Source organism: Saccharomycodes ludwigii, chromosome V, assembly GCF_020623625.1.
Source record: "Saccharomycodes ludwigii strain NBRC 1722 chromosome V, whole genome shotgun sequence".
Lineage (NCBI taxonomy): Eukaryota > Fungi > Ascomycota > Saccharomycetes > Saccharomycodales > Saccharomycodaceae > Saccharomycodes > Saccharomycodes ludwigii.
Genome location: NC_060204.1, coordinates 961,795 through 978,911, shown reverse-complemented (window position 1 = coordinate 978,911; position 17,117 = coordinate 961,795). Strand labels below are relative to the sequence as shown.

Genomic DNA, 17,117 nt, shown 5'->3' with positions numbered 1-17,117 from the left:
AATATATATATGTACTTTTGTTGTGCCTCGTCATGGTAACTTCAGCTGGAGCTGGAATAGCCGTTAAGGGGGGGGGGGAAAACAGTAATAAATTAAAAAAAAAAAGTGCAGCCACATAATTATAAAATTAACAAGTATATCTACTTCTTAATAGTTCGATGTCCTTCATAGATAAGTGCAAATGTTCAATAAAAAAACTTTCAATTCCCCCAAACTCTTTTTCAAAATCTTCAATAAATATTCTCATAGCTAAATAATTCGAAGACAAGACATTCTTATTCATTTGCAAAGGTGTAATATCTTTTTTAGAAATGTATTTATTATAATGAGCTTCGCCCAAAACATTAACGTAATACTGTTCATCTCTTTCCATTATGCTGTCGATTAAATCAGTTTCAGTTTTTAGACCAATTGTGGTCAGAGAATACTCATTACAAATTGTTTCATCATCTACATTTAAAATTTTCAATAATAACATACATAAAATCCCGGTTCTGTCTTTACCAGCTGTGCAATGGAAAACCACACTTATTCCCTCCTCTTCCAAATCAGTGGATAAAAGATATTGGAAAAACTCACGAATGCAATTTAAACTTTTTTTCAAAACAATCATATAAGCCTGAGGAAAATTCAATGGTGATAACAACATACCTTGATAATGCAATGCAATGTCTTCAAGATCCATATCTTGTTTAAAATTCAAATGTACAACATTCACCTTCTCACAGTCAATAATGCCTGTTTTCTCTCTCTCTGCATCACTTCTTAGGTCAAATATTTTTCTGACATGCAAAGTTTCAGTCAAATATTCCAACCCCCTTTTGGTAATTTTCGATGGGTTGGCACATCTGTAAAAAATGTTCGATTTAACACGTTTAATGTTATCATCAGACAATTTGTACCCACCTATGTCCCTAAAATTAGAAACGTTGCTATATTCAAATGGTAATGGCCATCTAAAAGAGGGTGGGTATATATCATTTTCAATATATTTATTCATAGAATTGAATAAATTCATTTGGTTTTCCTCACTTAAAAAATCAGCAACGTAGTTGACCACAAGATAGTTATAGTTAACTTTACCCTTTCTTATTGGTAACCCATAGATGTTAGGATCATTGGCCAATCCATAAAAACAATGATCTGCATTAGGAATAATTTCCAACTTGTGTCTTCTGCTGCCAAACAAATCAGCATATTGAGTAGCATAACTCAACGGCATAATATCTTCTTTACCACCGTATATACTGAAAATAAAAGTTCTTGAGTCGATTTGAGTAAATTGGGTAACATCAATAGAGGCAGCGGAGAGTGTTTCAGACATTGGGATAAAAACATCTGTTAGTTTCCCCATTCTATATGCTTTGCAGTAATATCCTTTATCTTTATACCAGTTTGGAGCTTTTTCTTGGACTTTGGTAATTAACTCATTTGAAACATACCTACCGGAACAATTGAAAAGATTGGAGATAAAATCATGGTAGCAAGGTTGTAATCTATCAATTACAAATTGGAACATGGAAATAACGGCTCTGCTATGTGCTACTATGGCATCTAATTTAACATTACAAATGTTACGGAAAAATAAATAACAAGTTTCAATATCTTCGATATCTTGTTGAATGGTTCTACCCACTGAGGGATCAGCATTTTCTTCTGAATCACCTAACCCCCTAAAATCAATTCTTAGTACATAATAACCCATGGAACCCAACTTAGCATTGATCAATGGTAAACAACATTGGTCCTTATGACCACTATGTCCATGCAATAATAGGATACCTTTGCGATTATTAGTAAGAGCAGACTTAGGCCTTGTTAAGATACCAGCTATACCTTTATCCTTGTGATATTTTTCGTGTTTTAAATAGATAAAGTGTTCATTTTCGGTTAAACTTTTGCTATGAGAAGAAGTTCTACTTTCACAAGTAACCAATTGAGGCAACTCATCAACATCAACCTGATTGTCACTTTGATCAGAAAATACTTCTTCATTATCGTTATTTATAGAGGTACTTTTTTGTGAGAGATTAATTGTATCTTTAAACAAAATTTTAGCTTCTGATTCAATTGTGCTACTTTTGCGTGATTTAGATGGTACTGTGTTTAGGAAATAGTTGTGTTTTTCTTTATTAGTGGCATTAATATTTGGGGAAACATTAATTACAGGAATATTTGTTGTACTTGTAGTACTATCCTTGCTATTGTTTTCACTCTTGGTCATAGTAGCAGATGGGTGAGTGATATTTTAAGATTGATTACAGTGTAGTAGTTTAAGGTTTTTTTATTTATTTATTTATTTATTTATTTATTTATTTTTTTTTTCTGGTATCAATGTGTTGATGGTGTTAAAAAAAGAAACAAAACTTTTAGGTTATTAGATACAAAGATATATGGAAGATTATATTTGGACCTTTTTCCTTTTCTCTTTGCTTACCCCCTTTTTAGTTTTATTTTGTTTTTGTATGTATTTAGACAAGACGGAGAAAAGGAAATAGATAGAAATAATATCAACGTGGAAAATGATCTATATTTTATTAAGTTACGGGTGTTTATTATATGGGTTATGTGTCCGAGAGTGAACGGACTGGGTTAAGATGCGGATTGGAAATAAAATGGAAAAAAAAAAAGAAAATGCTGAATTCGTTTTTAATTTTTCTTTTTCTTTTTCTTTTTCTTTTTTTTTTTTTTTTTCGTGCTCGTTTATAAAATTGATTGGATATGAAAGTATAATTCCACTTTGAATATGAAATTTCACTTTAAACACAAAAAGGGACAAAATACTATTATTATTTGTACTTTTCGTTGGTTCTTGTTGAGAAAAAAAAATAAAAATAATATCCAAAAAAGAAAAAAAAAAATATAAGGAAGAATTATTATATATAAATTTTAATTTTACCTTTAACTTTTTTTTTTTTCTTTCTAATACTATTACCATTAATATCTTAAAATAATAAAAGATAAAAAAGACAAAAAAAACAAAAAAAACAAAAAAAACAAAACAAAACAAAACAAAACAAAATAAAATAAAATGGCCACCAATAACAGTGATACCAAAAATACTTTCCTAGAAGGTAGGGCCCAAAATCTAACCGGTGAACAAAAACTAGTTTTACAAAAAGTATGGGCTCAATTATTACTCTTTTGGGGTGTAAAGGTTAAAGTTGATCATATTTTAACCCCATATGATAAAAAAAATTGTGCATCGGAAAAAGAAGAAATGAAAGAAGAGGAAAAGGCGGAAATGGAGAAACATACTATTGAAAACAAACATACCAAAAAAAAATCACACAGCGGTGGTTGGTTCGGATCACATTCTTCCAGCAAGAAAAAGGAACATGAAGAAAAGGCAAAGCTAGAGCATAAGCTTGAAGAGCAAGATAAAGAAAATAAATCAATTGAAAAACTCAATAACACACAACACGAAAGTGATAATGAAGAAGACAATGGTGAAACTTTTGATACTAGATCTAATAGATCTGCTGCTGCTATTGAGGAGTCGTATCCTCACTGCTACATCCATGATTCTCTAAAAGATTTGAAGCCGGAGGAAATTAAAGAGGAATTTTGGAACATGTTAAGGGTAGAATCTCCTGATAACTTATTATTAAGATACATCAGAGCTAGAAAATGGAACATTGATAAGTCACTAGTCATGATTTCTCGTACCTTTGATTGGAGATTGAATAAGTTACAACCAGATAAGATCCTTAGGGAAGGCGAAAAATATGCTTTTGACCATAAAATGGATGGCTTAATTAAAAACTATGAATCCATGAAAGCTAGCATTAGAGGGGTTGATTTAGGTGGTCATCCAATTGTTTTGGTTCGGGTTAAATTGCATCATCCTTCCGAACAGACTGAAGAAGAAGTTGAAAGATATGCCCTTACCGTGATCGAGGAGGCCAGGTTATTTTTAAAAGAACCTATCGACCAAGCCACCATTGTTTTTGATTTAACTGGTTTTAGTTTATCTAATATGGAATATTCCCCTGTCAAGTTTTTAATTGAATGTTTTGAGGCTCACTACCCTGAATGCCTAAGCAAGTTTATCATCCATAAGGCACCATGGGTCTTCAATTCCATTTGGAGTATTATTAAGAACTGGTTAGATCCAGTTGTTGCTTCTAAATTTATTTTCACCAAGGGCCATAAAGATTTACTAAAGTATATTGCATTGGAACATATTCCTGAGTATCTGAGCGGTGGAGATAAGTATAACTACCATTACCAAGCACCTGGCAATTGGGATGAATTGGATTCTAAATTAAACGATCATGAAACCAGAGATTTATTGATATCAAAAAGAGACGAAATTATTGGTAGATTTATATATAACACTGTTCAATGGATTGAAACTGGTGAGGATGGGTTTTTTAAGGAAAGATTAAAAATTGGTGAAGAATTTAAAAATAATTATATTGAATTGGACCCGTATATCAGATCTAGATCATATTATGATTGGGAAAATTTATTAAAGCTTTAAATTTGTTAAGTAAATATAAGTAAATAGTTTTAATTTTTAATTTTTTTTTTATATTAAAATATTAGCCTAGACTAAAAGTTTCTTCCAATAATTTAAGGTAATTTTTTCATTTATTTATCATATTGTAATATTTACAGGCTACTTTTTTTTTTTTTTTTTTTTTTTTTTTTTTTTCCTTTACCTATTAATAAAAAAAAAAAAAAAAAAAAAAATATAATAATAATAATATTGAGGCTCTACTATATACAACAAAAAATTTGCCCTATTTTAAAACAAAACTTATTACTTTTTTCTTAACAATGACTTTCATAATGTCCTTACCTTTCAAATATTTTATCCCTCCCGGTAACTCGGTTAGTATTTTAATAATTTCACCTTCATGCAATTCAATAAAATCCTTGGATCCACAATATATAAACCTCATTTTCCCATTAATCACAACATTATAAGAGACAGTATTTGGTTGTTTGATTGGTTCCACATCCGGCCAATATCTACTTAACTCTTCATTCCAATTTTGGTTCTTAACTATAATAGCAGCAGCTTCTTCGCTAACACACGGTGTTATGGGATATATAACATTAATCAACTTGACCAAAGCATTTAGTTTTAATTGATTATCAATGGAGGCGTTATTCACATTATCATAGAGCAGATTAGTCAATTTCATATAATCTGATATAACAGTATTTAAAGACAATGTGTCCGTAAAAGCTATAGTAATACTCTTTAGCAACTTTTGTAATGTATTATAGAATTTAACTTCTTCATCATTATGTAGCGATTTGGAACTTTTCAAAACAGCCATTTGATTATCATATTTAACCGAACTTGATATGGAACTATTGCATAATTTTAAAATACGTTGCAACCAACGCTCCACGCCAATTATCTTTGATTCGTCCCAATTCAAAATATCACTTATTGGTGCTTGGAACAGAATATGTGCCCTTGTAGCATCTGAACCATGTTTTGCAATACATTCTTTAGGATCAGCGCCATTGTATTTCGATTTGGACATTTTTTCATACGAAATCAAGGGGTTTTTACCATTTGACTTTATAATTGGGTTATTTGGGTTCTTGGAGAAATCCAATTCATCAGGCTTCAAAAATCTTTTATTTTCTGGATTGATATATGTCATACCGTGAACCATACCTTGCGTAACTAACTTTTGAAAAGGCTCTCCATTAAAATCACCGCCATTTGGCCACATACCAATTTTAGTCAAAAATTTGGACATGAACCTTGAATATAACAAATGCAAAATCGCATGTTCCACCCCACCAATGTACATATCTACGGGCAGTAATTTGCGTGCCATTTCTGGATCGAAGGGCAACTTTTCATTGTGCGGATCAATATATCTGAAAAAGTACCATGAGCTGTCCATAAACGTGTCCATAGTATCCGTCTCTCTTTTAGCATCATGACCACAATTCGGACATTTAACATTAACAAACTGATCAACAAAAGTTAATGGATTGCCCTTTGAAGCTAGCGAAGTAACCTTTGGCAACATGACAGGCAAATCTTTTTCAGGAACGGCCACTGGACCACAGTTGTTGCAGTGGATAATAGGAATTGGTGTTCCCCAATAACGTTGTCGAGAAATTAACCAATCTCTAATTTTGAATTGGGTGGTAAATTTTCCTAGACCTAATTTCTCCAGTTTCTCAGTAATAGCAATTTGGGCTTCTTTTACAGTCAACCCATTAAAAAATTCATACCCAAGAATTTCATTTGGAATTATCAATTTACCTGATTTAGAGGTATATGGTGTGGTCCATTCACAGTCATCATTCAAAGGTTTAATAGTTTTAATTATTTTAACAGGATTATTGTGTGTATCTTCGTTAGCCTTGACCCAAAATGCATAGTCACGCTCGTCATGGCCTGGACATCCCATAACTGCACCGTAACCATAACTACCAATGACATATGGTGCTACATATACCGGTATTTTTTTATTGGATACCAATGGATGATAAACATTTAGACCTCTAAGTTTGTAACCCATTTTTGAATCATTTTGTGGGCCCAATTTTTCTGCAGTTTTAATAAATTCAACCAATTTTTGATCTTTCGTAGCAAGATGTTTGACAATTGGATGATTCAAAGCCAATGCCAAATATTGAACACTAAATAAAGTATCAACCCTCGTGGTAAATGCCGTTATGTAATCGTCAAGTTTTTGAACATTATCATTTATTTCCAAGTTAACTTTAAATTTCAATTCGGTGCCAGTAGATTCACCAATCCAATTTTTTTGCATAGTTTTAACATTTGAAGGCCAATTCTTTAAAAGTTTTAAATCAGCTTGCAAATCATGGGCGTATTGAGTAATGCCTAAAAACCACTGTTTTAATAATTTTTTTTCAACAATAGCGCCCGATCTCCATGACCTACCTTGCGAATCAACTTGCTCATTGGCCAAAACAGTCTTGTCGACCGGATCCCAATTAATTTCAGCCTCTTTACGATAAGCTAATCCATTTTTAAACATTTGTAAAAAAATATATTGTGTGAATTTATAATAATCTGGATTACAAGTAGTAACTTCCCTATCCCAATCAAAATTAACCTTCATTAATTTCATTTGCTCTTTCATTTTAAGGATATTTGATTTAGTCCAAGTATTTGGATCAATTTTTCTTTCAATTGCTGCGTTTTCAGCAGGTAGACCAAAGGCATCCCATCCCATTGGATGAATAACATTAAATCCATTAAGTTTGTAAAATCTGTTCAAAGCATCGCTAATTGCGTAAACTCTTAAATGTCCAATATGTAACATACCTGACGGATATGGAAACATGGATAATATATATTTTTTGGGGGTTTCTTTGTTATCATTTCCTTGTTTTTTTTTCAATAATTTAACTTCAAAATTCGTAACTTTTTCATCCCATTTATTACATAATTCGGGTAAAGATGGTTCATTGGGTGTACTTGTAGTGGTACTATATCTTTTTGTGGGAATAATAGTAATTGAATTGCCAAGTTTTTTATTGGCATGACTACTAATGCCAATAAATGGTCTTTTGAACATTTCAAATTGTTAAAAGTAGTTATATGCAATTTGTTTGATAATTCTTCGAAGACGACAGAATTGGGTTTCTTACATGTATTTTTTTTTTTTAATAAAGTTTATGATTTTAAATCTTAAAAAGCTTTAAGTTTCACCTTTTTTTTTTGACGGATTATTCGAATATTTTCTAAAAGTATTGGGGAAAAAAAAAAAAAAAAAAAAAAAAAAAAAAATGCATACCGAAACCGGACAATCTGTGACTCGGTATTTTCAAAACAAGTTTACCATATGCAACCCTAAAACAGGGTATTTGTTTTATCTGTTAACACACACACACACACACGTAACATATATAATTATTGATATAATATTGATAAAGACGCAAGGTGATTAAAAAAAAAAAAAAAAAAAAAAATTATAGATTTAACAAAGTTGTACAAAAATACAAAGATTTTTGAATCTGAACAGTTTGTATGATACATATATTTTTAATTGACCACAGTTTGATTAACTGGTAATTAATTACAGATGCAGATATCAATAACTAATTAGGATACAATAAAAATGAAATATGGAATGAATAATATAATACATATTTAGACTTTTCACATCAATTCAGAAATACCAGAAACCAAATTTTTGGTAAATCCACCCTCTTTGGCAGCAATCTCATAATAACCGTATATAGTGGTGGTGGCCATTAAAATACTGGTACCACTACCCAAAGTTCCTAATAAATCACTACCGACACTTAGAGCACCAATACATGCACCGCCAAAGGCTGCAGCGGTTGGAATAATACCCTTTAAAGTCTTGTACACACTAGTATCTCTCTTACCACTGATAACCATGCCTTGGTCCTTAAACTGTTTAGCAACATCTTTAGCACTGGTACCACTAATTTCAGTCCATGTTTTGGAAAACACGGCACAACAACCCAAGACAAAGGCAACATAAAACATAAATTTAATTGGATCTGTTAAAGCTTCTTTGGCACTGAAGGGTGGTTGTAAATAGTAAGCCAAACCGCTCAATGCAGCTTTACCGCTACCAAAGGAACCACCAGATGTTGGAACACCCCAAACACCTAGTAATCTAACAATTGGGTTGGTTGGAAATTTGTTGTATAAGATTTGAGAAATTAAAAAGATGTTTGAGGTTAACGCTGATTGTAACATAATTGGGGTATTTGAAGTGTAAAATAATTTGACTGGATAGCTACCAACTTGACCTCTGACTCTGGTGGACTTGACAGGGATTTCATAGCGGAAACCTTGTAAATATAAGACAAATAAGAAAACGGCAACGGTACTTAAAACTTGGAACATATTAGGTAAATTTTGTCTGTAAAATGCTTCAACTAAGGCTCTCTTTTTATCTTTTCTAACAAATAATAAATGGAAAAAGGCAATGACAGCACCTTCAAATTCAGTTCCTCTGCCTGTACTGACAGTTGTAGGAGCAAAAGCTCTCCAAAAAATTTGTTCAGCAATATTAGTGGCAGTAAATAAGGAAATACCGCTACCCAAACCATAGCCTTTGGTCAATAATTCATCTAATAATAAGACGATAAAGGAGGCAAAAATCAATTGGAAAATTAGCAATAAAGAGATGGCGATTCCTAAATCACTTGGTCTACCATAGTTACCACTTAACACAACCACAACAGCTTGACCTAAAGTCAATAATATGGCAAAAACCTTTTGAGCGACTTCAAATAATTCTCTGTCTCTCTTGTTTTCTCTATTAATGGTCAATAGCTGGGTACCTTGTAAGAATTGGAAAATCATTGAAGATGTAATAATTGGAGAGACACCTAATTCCATTAGGGTACCCCTGTTACTAGCTAACATTGCACGTAGCCAATATAAAGGATCAGCAGTTTCAGATGAGACAATACCATATAGTGGAATTTGACTTAGGATCAAAAAAATCAATAACGTGACACCTGTCCACATTAATTTTTGATTATATGGGACTGCTCTGGTTGGTGCAATCACCTCTGGTAGATATGATTCGAATGGCTTAAAGAATTCTAGAAAGTTGTTGCTACTCATTTTGCTATACCTTTGTGTATTAATGGGGGTATATATATTTATATGGTCTTGAGTATATTTTTAAGTTATTAGCTTTGATTAGATTTGGTGAAATGAATCTGGAAAAAGAAAAAAAAAAAAGGAAGGAAAACAAAAAGAAAAGGAAAAAAGAAGAGTAGTAAAGTAGATAAATATTTGTATATATATATATATATAAGTATTAGAAAAGGAATGAAAATTTCTTTTATTTTGATACAGGGAATACTTTTTGTTATTAATTGAACAATTGAATAAAAAAGAAAAAGAAAAAGAGAAAAAATTTAGAATGAAGAAAAGTACTCAGCAAAAAAAATAAAGGACAACAAATCCATTTTTATTTTTATTTTTAACAGGTTTGACATTCACGATATTATTTTTGGTTTTAGTGTGCGGTGTTGTGCGGTGATGTGCGGTGTTGTTCAGTGTTGTTCAGTGCCACGCTGCGCTGTACTACGCTTTCAAACATCCAAATAATAATAATTTTTTCCTTTTTTCTTATCCAAATATCAAAAATCCGTAGCAATATTTTAGTACCGAGCGGATTTGTCACACAACCCAACAATCCACACATCCGTCGGTCATCAAATCATCTACAAATACCAATAATATGTCACAAAACTCAAAATTAAACAAACCGTAAACGTATTACCGGTAATGATAAAATTACTAAATAAACAACTAATCTTACCTACACCTCCACCAACAGTGCTTTCATATATTTTAGCAAACATTATACCGTATAGTGTACTACCTAAAGCAGGTGCAACCATAAAACTACCATAACACGTACCAAATATATCTTGCCCCCACATATTTAAAACTAAACTTGGAAATATAGTAAATAATCCACCGTAAGCCAATCCACAGCATGCAGTAGCAAGATTTAAAGCTATAGAACTGATATCGTCTCCAAATATAACAAATATATACTGAGACAATGCACCTACCATTAGTAATACCCATAATATAGACATAGTTATAAGCCTGTTGCTTTTATTTTTTTTGATAGTACTGGTACCTCTTTTACTAAACATTCTATTTAACACGTCCAATAATACTCCTACTATTATTCTTATTGATGTAGAATTACCTGAAAATATAGTTAAAGTCTCCTGAGCAGATACTTTTTTACTATGACTATTGTTATACAAATTTGAAATTGCCCCCATATTACTTAAATATGATTCTAATACACCAAACGAACCAAACATTGTTAAAAACAAAAGATACGTCGAAGATGAACGGAAAAATTCAGATAAAGATTTACCCATATCAGTGATACTACATTCTTGTTCTGGCAATAAAGCTTGATGCTCATCAGCAATTGTAGCGCTACTTGCAACACTAATTGGAGCAACAGCTGTAGTATTTTTATACACGCTTTCATTTTTTAACCTTGCTACAATACTGGTGGAAATCCAATCAAATAAGCAAATACACATATAAAATATACTTAAAAACTTGAAAACTTTAGGCAAATCCAGTATATCACCTTTTTCCCCATCAAAGTAGGTATAAAACCATTTAACATGTGTGAATATGTACCCCATCCAAATAGAAGATATTCCATAAAAAGTTGTTGGTAGACTGATGCATAATAATTTGCTGTTACTATAGAATTTAGAACAGGAAAGGAGAGCACTGAAGAATAAAGCGCTGGTGGAGCATCCAATGAAAAAAAAACAGAAAAGCGTTAGTCCAAATGGAATAGTATGGTTGTTATCAGGAGTGATACCACTCAAATACCAATAACCAGGCACAAACCCAAACGAAGAGATCATACTTAATAGTACTGGACCGTGGGAATCACTCAATAGGCCTAATAATGGGGGTGTCAAATAACCACCCATGTTAATTACACTGCTTATTAGATTAATCTGTAGTGGAGTGTAATTATATTGTTCTAACCAAGGTTCAGTAAATAGAGAAATCAAGGTGACCGAGCCTGCAGATAAACATGATACTAATGATATAATGTATGCTATGTATGTTATTTTTATAGAATTTATACCTCCTGTGATTGATCTTATATGCTTAGTTAAATTGTGTTCGACACGTGATAAACCGGTCGACATGTTGATACTACTGGACATGAGTAATAGCGTTCAGGTTGGTTTTATATTTGAAATAACAATTAGAAAATCGATTATTTGGAGTGTGTATGGACACCAAAAACATTTATAGGTTTGATAATCTATTGTGAAGAATTGGAATCAAACAAACGAGAAGAAAGAATGAAAAAGGAAAAAAGTCAAAAGGAAAGAGAAAAGGACAGAATATCAAAATTAGATTTTTTATTTTTTTTGTATATAAATTTACATTATTAAAACTGATAAAGAAAAAAAAAAAAAAAAAAAAAAATTAAACGAAAGCGCAGATTTGTAAATCATATATGGACGCTTAATATAAGTAAATTATAAGCTATTAGTCATTCCCCCTTCTCTTTTTCCTTTTTTAACTATGAAATATATATAAATCAAACCAAATGCAATAAAATAATATGCAATATACTACACAAATAGATAAATAAAAGCAACGATTTAAAATATTAAAACATTATATATATATATATATAACTAATGCTTATCATTTCAACTCTTTATAAACATTATTTAAAATATGATACTTTTTATTTCTATTTCTTTTCTTCTTATTATTTGTAGCAGTATCCCAATCATTATTATCCACTGGTGATAACATGCTCTTATTACCCTCATAGTTCATGCCATTGGTTACTCCTGAAAGACTGCTACTGTTATGTATAAAGTTTTCATCAAAAGTAACTATGGAGGGTGAATTATTCTTTAAATAGTACTGGTAGTTATCATGTAGATAAGATCTAATTTCTGTTTTATTATAAGGTGGTGTATTATTCTCAGTAACGTTATTATTATCACTGGCCTTTGTATCGGGATTATTATTTGATACTGTGGTACTAGAAGTGCTTGTAGTATTAACACCAGTAAGATTGGTAAAACTACTGCTACTATTTACAGGACCTTTGTTTTTATTTTTGTTGTTCTTAGTTTTATTATTATTGGTATTCTTATTCTTAGTATTAGCAATGTTATTAGCACCACTTGCAACAGCAGCCCAATTCAAACGTGACATTATTTTATAATTATTTCCACCTTTCCCTGTAGTACAATTAACAGATATTTTATCTACTTTCACCTATATTGTAACTACTATATATAAGGTGATAAATAAGCAGATCATGGACTAGAAATATATATTTATATGTCACCTGAATGTTTTGAATGAAAAATGTTTTAAAAAAAAAAGGAAAAAAAAAAATAATAATAATAATAATAATAAATAGATCACATGTACGTCAGTTAACCCGGATTACAAATATAAATATATTATTATACAAACGCAGTGTGGAAATAATCCACATCAAATCCTACCGTGATGATAATACAACCATAAGTGGCATGCAAGTCATCAATTAAGGATGTCATGGTACTAATATTATTATTACTACTGGTTGTTATATATGATATATTATCTATTATAACGTATTTAAGCTGTCTATAACGCAATGGAATGCCACTATTATTATTATTATTGTTGTTGTTGTTTTTAATTGATACAATTTGTAAAAATTTCTCGGTATTTAATATATTATTTTGAATATAATTTTTTAATCCATAATCGGTATTCAATATAATAGCATCATTTATTGTGATAATGTTATTGTCAACATTATTACAAAGTTTATACCATTGTGAAGAGATATCTATGACCAATGTAAAAGTATGATTGTCCGATGAATTGACGGTAGGTGTGGTAAGATCCTTATTATTTTGTATTATATCTTTTTGTATAATATCTTTATAGTCATTGTCAAGTAATGTATTCAATGTTATATGAAGATGATAAGCTGATAAAATTTTAATATTTACAGAAGTAGTAGGATTAGAATTGATTGAAGTGTTGGTGATTGTATACTTGTATGGTTTATAGTACTTTGATAACTTATATATTTTACAATGATTTATAATATCCATTGGGAATGTTTTAGTTAATTTTTTTTTTTTTCTTTTTCTTTTTTTTTCTTTTTTTTTTCTTCCTTTTCTTTTTTTCTATTTTGGTTTTTCAACAAAAAATAAAAACATTATAAATGAATAACGAAAGAAGAAAAAAAGTTTTTTTTTTTTTTTTTTTTTTTTTCAACAAGCATTTTCGATATGTTTTACAATAAAAAGATAATTATTCACGATAATATTTAATACCGTCTTTAATCTTCTCATTTTTTTATTTTTTATTTTTCCTTTTTTCTTTTTTCTTTTCTTTTCTTTTCTTTCCATTCTATTTTTATTTCTCATATAGATCCAATTCTGCTTTAACTTTGATCTTTATTATTAATACTACTAATAAAAAACAACAAGATTCTCATAACTTATCGCTTACAGAGATGCCCAGCTTAATTTCTAAAATCATATTTTATACGAAACAGATAATTAATATAACACTGTTTTCATTCTGTGCATTATACGGTGTTGTAGTTTCCATTGTATTGAAAATTATCGGAAAACCAAGATATGCTCAATGGGCAACTGCAAGATGTTGGTACTATGTAATTGGCTGGGTTTTGGGTCTAAGAGTTAAATTAATCAATGAACATATTCTAAAAGAATCTTCACCATGCATTTTTGTTTCAAATCACCAAAGTTCCTTAGATATTTTCATGATAGGTAGAGCTTTCCCCCCAGGATGCACTGTAACATCCAAAAAATCATTGAAATACGTTCCGTTTTTAGGTTGGTTTATGTATTTGAGTGATACCTTGTTTTTGGATAGAAAAAATAGGACTTCTTCGGTGCAAACTCTTAATAAAGGGTTAGCCAAAGTTGTTAACGAAAAAAGAAGTTTATGGATTTTTGCTGAAGGTACTAGATCTAAAACTACTGAATTAACTATGCTGCCATTTAAGAAAGGTGCTTTTTATTTGGCTAGTGAAGGTAAGATTCCTATTGTTCCTGTTGTTTTCAGTAACACAAGCACCATAATGAATGACAAATTAAAGATTTTCAATAGGGGGGAGATTATTGTTAAAGTTTTGGATCCTATTCCAACTGTTAATATCACAACCAAAGAGCAAATCGATGAGTTGAGTGTTAAAGTTAGAGACTTGATGGTTAAAGAACTAAAGGAAAATGTTGGGTATTCTATCCCAACTAGTGTTGATACTTCCTTACCAAAGGAATATTTGGAATGGAAAAAGGCCAAAAGCGCTGCCACTATTAGTGCTACAAAGAGTAACTCTCCTGTCAATAGTGAGGCCACTAGTATCGAAGAAAATGAAACTACATCTTTATTACGCAAGTAAAATTAAATGTCATTATCCTTTATTTACCCTATTTTATTTTATTTTATATACGTATATATGAAATGGAATATGTTTTTCAGAAAAGAAAAAAAAAGAAAAGAAAAAATTAAATCAAATTAGATAATTGCATGAAATTTCAAAAGATATATATATATATATATATCATCCCAATATATTTCTGTTCATTTCTTGATATAACTCAAATACTTGTCAACTTCACCACTTGATCCTAACCAAATACTGCTTTTGTCGTGAATATTTTTTGGAGTTAAATCCAAGATACGTTTGCCCTTGTCATTCACAGCTTTACCACCAGCCTGTTCTACAATTAGAGCCATTGGGAACGCTTCATATAACAATCTTAATTTACCATTTTTGTTTTTACCATCAGCAGGATACGAAAACAAACCACCATACAACAACGTTCTATGAACATCAGCAACCATTGAACCAATGTAACGTGCATTATATTGTTTGGTCTTTTTCAAATCATCGATAAAATTCTGGATCTCAGGAGCCCAACCCGAGTAATTACCCTCATTGATCGAATAAATACTCCTTAATTCAGGCAATTTCATATCTTTATAAGTTAAAATAAATTCACCCAAAGAAGTGTCCAAGGTAAACCCATTCAACCCGTTGCCAAAAGTGATCATCAAATGGGTAGAGGCACCATACATGGCATAACAAGCAACTACCATGTCATCACCACTTCTCAAAACATCGTGGATAGTACCATCACTATTTTCTCTAATTTTGAAAACAGAGACAATGGTACCCACAGAAACACCAGCATCGATATTGGAACTACCATCGATTGGATCACAACAAACACAATATTTGGCGCCTGTGGCCTCATCAAAAATAATCAAATCCTCTTGCTCTTCACTAACTAGTACTTTTACTTTACCACTATTTCTCATGGCATTAATGAAAATTTCATCACCCAAAACATCCAATTTCTTTTGTACATCGCCAGTACTATTTATTGTGTTATTTACACCAATTAAATTAATTAGTTCTGACTTGTTTATGGTATGAGAGATAAATTTGAAGGCGAATTGCAAAGAGTTCAATAATAGAGTTAAATCACCAGTAGCATTCTTGGTGGTACCCAGTTCTTTTTGACTGTTTAATATAAAAGTAGATAAGGTGGTGATATTTGTATCGATTGATTGATCATTTGCTGCGGACATTTTTTTTTTTTTTTTTACTAGTATTACTATAATGCTTTGTGTTGGGTCGTTAATTAATAGTTTTATGGATGTAGTTGATATGGATAACAAAAGAAGGTAGCCAAAAAGAAAAAAAAAAGCAAAGTGAAATTTAAAAAAAAAAAAAGAAGTGCATATATATATGAAAAAAAAGCTGCTATTTTTATATACTGTTTTTAGTTTAAATTAATTATTTTATTTTATTTTTCATCTCTCCTTATTTGTAAAATGAATATGAAAATGTTAATTGGTATAGCAAAGTTTCCATTTTATTTATTGTTTTTTTTTTTTTGCAATTCCCCGGGGTGAAGGGAAGGAAAGGGGTGTGAACTTTTGCTTATTATTATTATTATTATTATTATTATTATTATTATTATTATTATAAGATATCTCCGGGAAATACACTTGGAATGATTTGTGCACTTTTTTTATTTTCTTTTTCTTTAAAAACCAAGAAAAATAAATAACAGAGGTAAAGCGGGGTAGTGGGAAACAGGGTGGGGTGGGGGGAAAGAAGGGGGGAAAAGATTAGGCATAATTAAATCATCATTTCTTTTCATTTTCCTTTGTCCCGTCCCTTCCCCCCCGTTCCCCATTTAAAAAGAAGGGGAAGGTCCAGAAGAACACTATCTAACACGGGAACTCGTTTTTCCTTTTCATCTTTTGCCCAACAGATAAAAAAAAAAAAAAAAAAAAAATAAAATCACATTCTTAATACAGGGTTATTTTTTTTTTCGCTTCTTTTCTATCCGATTTTTTTATTTTAAATGATTAATAAGAAAAAAGTAAAAAAGAAAAAATTAATTACAAATTGCATCGGCCGGGAATCGAACCCGGGGCCCAACGATGGCAACGTTGGATTTTACCACTAAACCACCGATGCTCCTATTAATGTTTTTGTATTAATTTCAATAACCCAGTCTATGTTCTATTTTAAAGGACATTCTGTACCGACAATTGATTTAAATTATTTTGTAAT

General features: G+C 30.8%; 9 protein-coding genes and 1 non-coding gene across 10 annotated transcripts; 2 read left to right on the top strand and 8 right to left on the bottom strand.

Annotated features, from left to right (window-relative positions):
• Positions 1-127: 127 nt before the first annotated feature.
• On the bottom strand, positions 128-2,224 carry SCDLUD_004234 (uncharacterized protein; the record flags this gene model as incomplete). The annotated part of the gene is made up of 1 exon (XM_046079017.1): positions 128-2,224. The coding sequence occupies one exon, from the start codon at positions 2,222-2,224 to the stop codon at positions 128-130; it is 2,097 nt and encodes a 698-aa protein (XP_045933854.1).
• Positions 2,225-3,031: 807 nt separating this feature from the next.
• On the top strand, positions 3,032-4,486 carry CSR1 (Csr1p; the record flags this gene model as incomplete). Its single annotated transcript, XM_046079018.1, has 1 exon — positions 3,032-4,486. The coding sequence occupies one exon, from the start codon at positions 3,032-3,034 to the stop codon at positions 4,484-4,486; it is 1,455 nt and encodes a 484-aa protein (XP_045933853.1).
• Positions 4,487-4,748: 262 nt separating this feature from the next.
• NAM2 (leucine--tRNA ligase NAM2) lies at positions 4,749-7,535 on the bottom strand (the record flags this gene model as incomplete). Its single annotated transcript, XM_046079019.1, has 1 exon — positions 4,749-7,535. One exon carries the CDS (start codon positions 7,533-7,535, stop codon positions 4,749-4,751), a length of 2,787 nt encoding a protein of 928 aa, XP_045933852.1.
• Positions 7,536-8,119: 584 nt separating this feature from the next.
• SEC61 (translocon subunit SEC61) lies at positions 8,120-9,571 on the bottom strand (the record flags this gene model as incomplete). Its single annotated transcript, XM_046079020.1, has 1 exon — positions 8,120-9,571. One exon carries the CDS (start codon positions 9,569-9,571, stop codon positions 8,120-8,122), a length of 1,452 nt encoding a protein of 483 aa, XP_045933851.1.
• A 608-nt stretch (positions 9,572-10,179) lies between these two features.
• MCH1 (Mch1p) lies at positions 10,180-11,682 on the bottom strand (the record flags this gene model as incomplete). The annotated part of the gene is made up of 1 exon (XM_046079021.1): positions 10,180-11,682. The coding sequence occupies one exon, from the start codon at positions 11,680-11,682 to the stop codon at positions 10,180-10,182; it is 1,503 nt and encodes a 500-aa protein (XP_045933850.1).
• A 493-nt stretch (positions 11,683-12,175) lies between these two features.
• Positions 12,176-12,700, bottom strand: PBP4 (Pbp4p; the record flags this gene model as incomplete). Its single annotated transcript, XM_046081619.1, has 1 exon — positions 12,176-12,700. One exon carries the CDS (start codon positions 12,698-12,700, stop codon positions 12,176-12,178), a length of 525 nt encoding a protein of 174 aa, XP_045933849.1.
• Positions 12,701-12,957: 257 nt separating this feature from the next.
• SCDLUD_004228 (uncharacterized protein) lies at positions 12,958-13,602 on the bottom strand (the record flags this gene model as incomplete). Its single annotated transcript, XM_046081618.1, has 1 exon — positions 12,958-13,602. One exon carries the CDS (start codon positions 13,600-13,602, stop codon positions 12,958-12,960), a length of 645 nt encoding a protein of 214 aa, XP_045933848.1.
• A 407-nt stretch (positions 13,603-14,009) lies between these two features.
• On the top strand, positions 14,010-14,924 carry SLC1 (1-acylglycerol-3-phosphate O-acyltransferase SLC1; the record flags this gene model as incomplete). The annotated part of the gene is made up of 1 exon (XM_046079022.1): positions 14,010-14,924. One exon carries the CDS (start codon positions 14,010-14,012, stop codon positions 14,922-14,924), a length of 915 nt encoding a protein of 304 aa, XP_045933847.1.
• A 182-nt stretch (positions 14,925-15,106) lies between these two features.
• FBP1 (fructose 1,6-bisphosphate 1-phosphatase) lies at positions 15,107-16,120 on the bottom strand (the record flags this gene model as incomplete). The annotated part of the gene is made up of 1 exon (XM_046079023.1): positions 15,107-16,120. One exon carries the CDS (start codon positions 16,118-16,120, stop codon positions 15,107-15,109), a length of 1,014 nt encoding a protein of 337 aa, XP_045933846.1.
• An 830-nt stretch (positions 16,121-16,950) lies between these two features.
• On the bottom strand, positions 16,951-17,021 carry SCDLUD_004225. The gene has a single exon. It is a non-coding gene; the product is annotated as a tRNA-Gly (tRNA).
• Between the last annotated feature and the right edge of the window lie 96 nt (positions 17,022-17,117).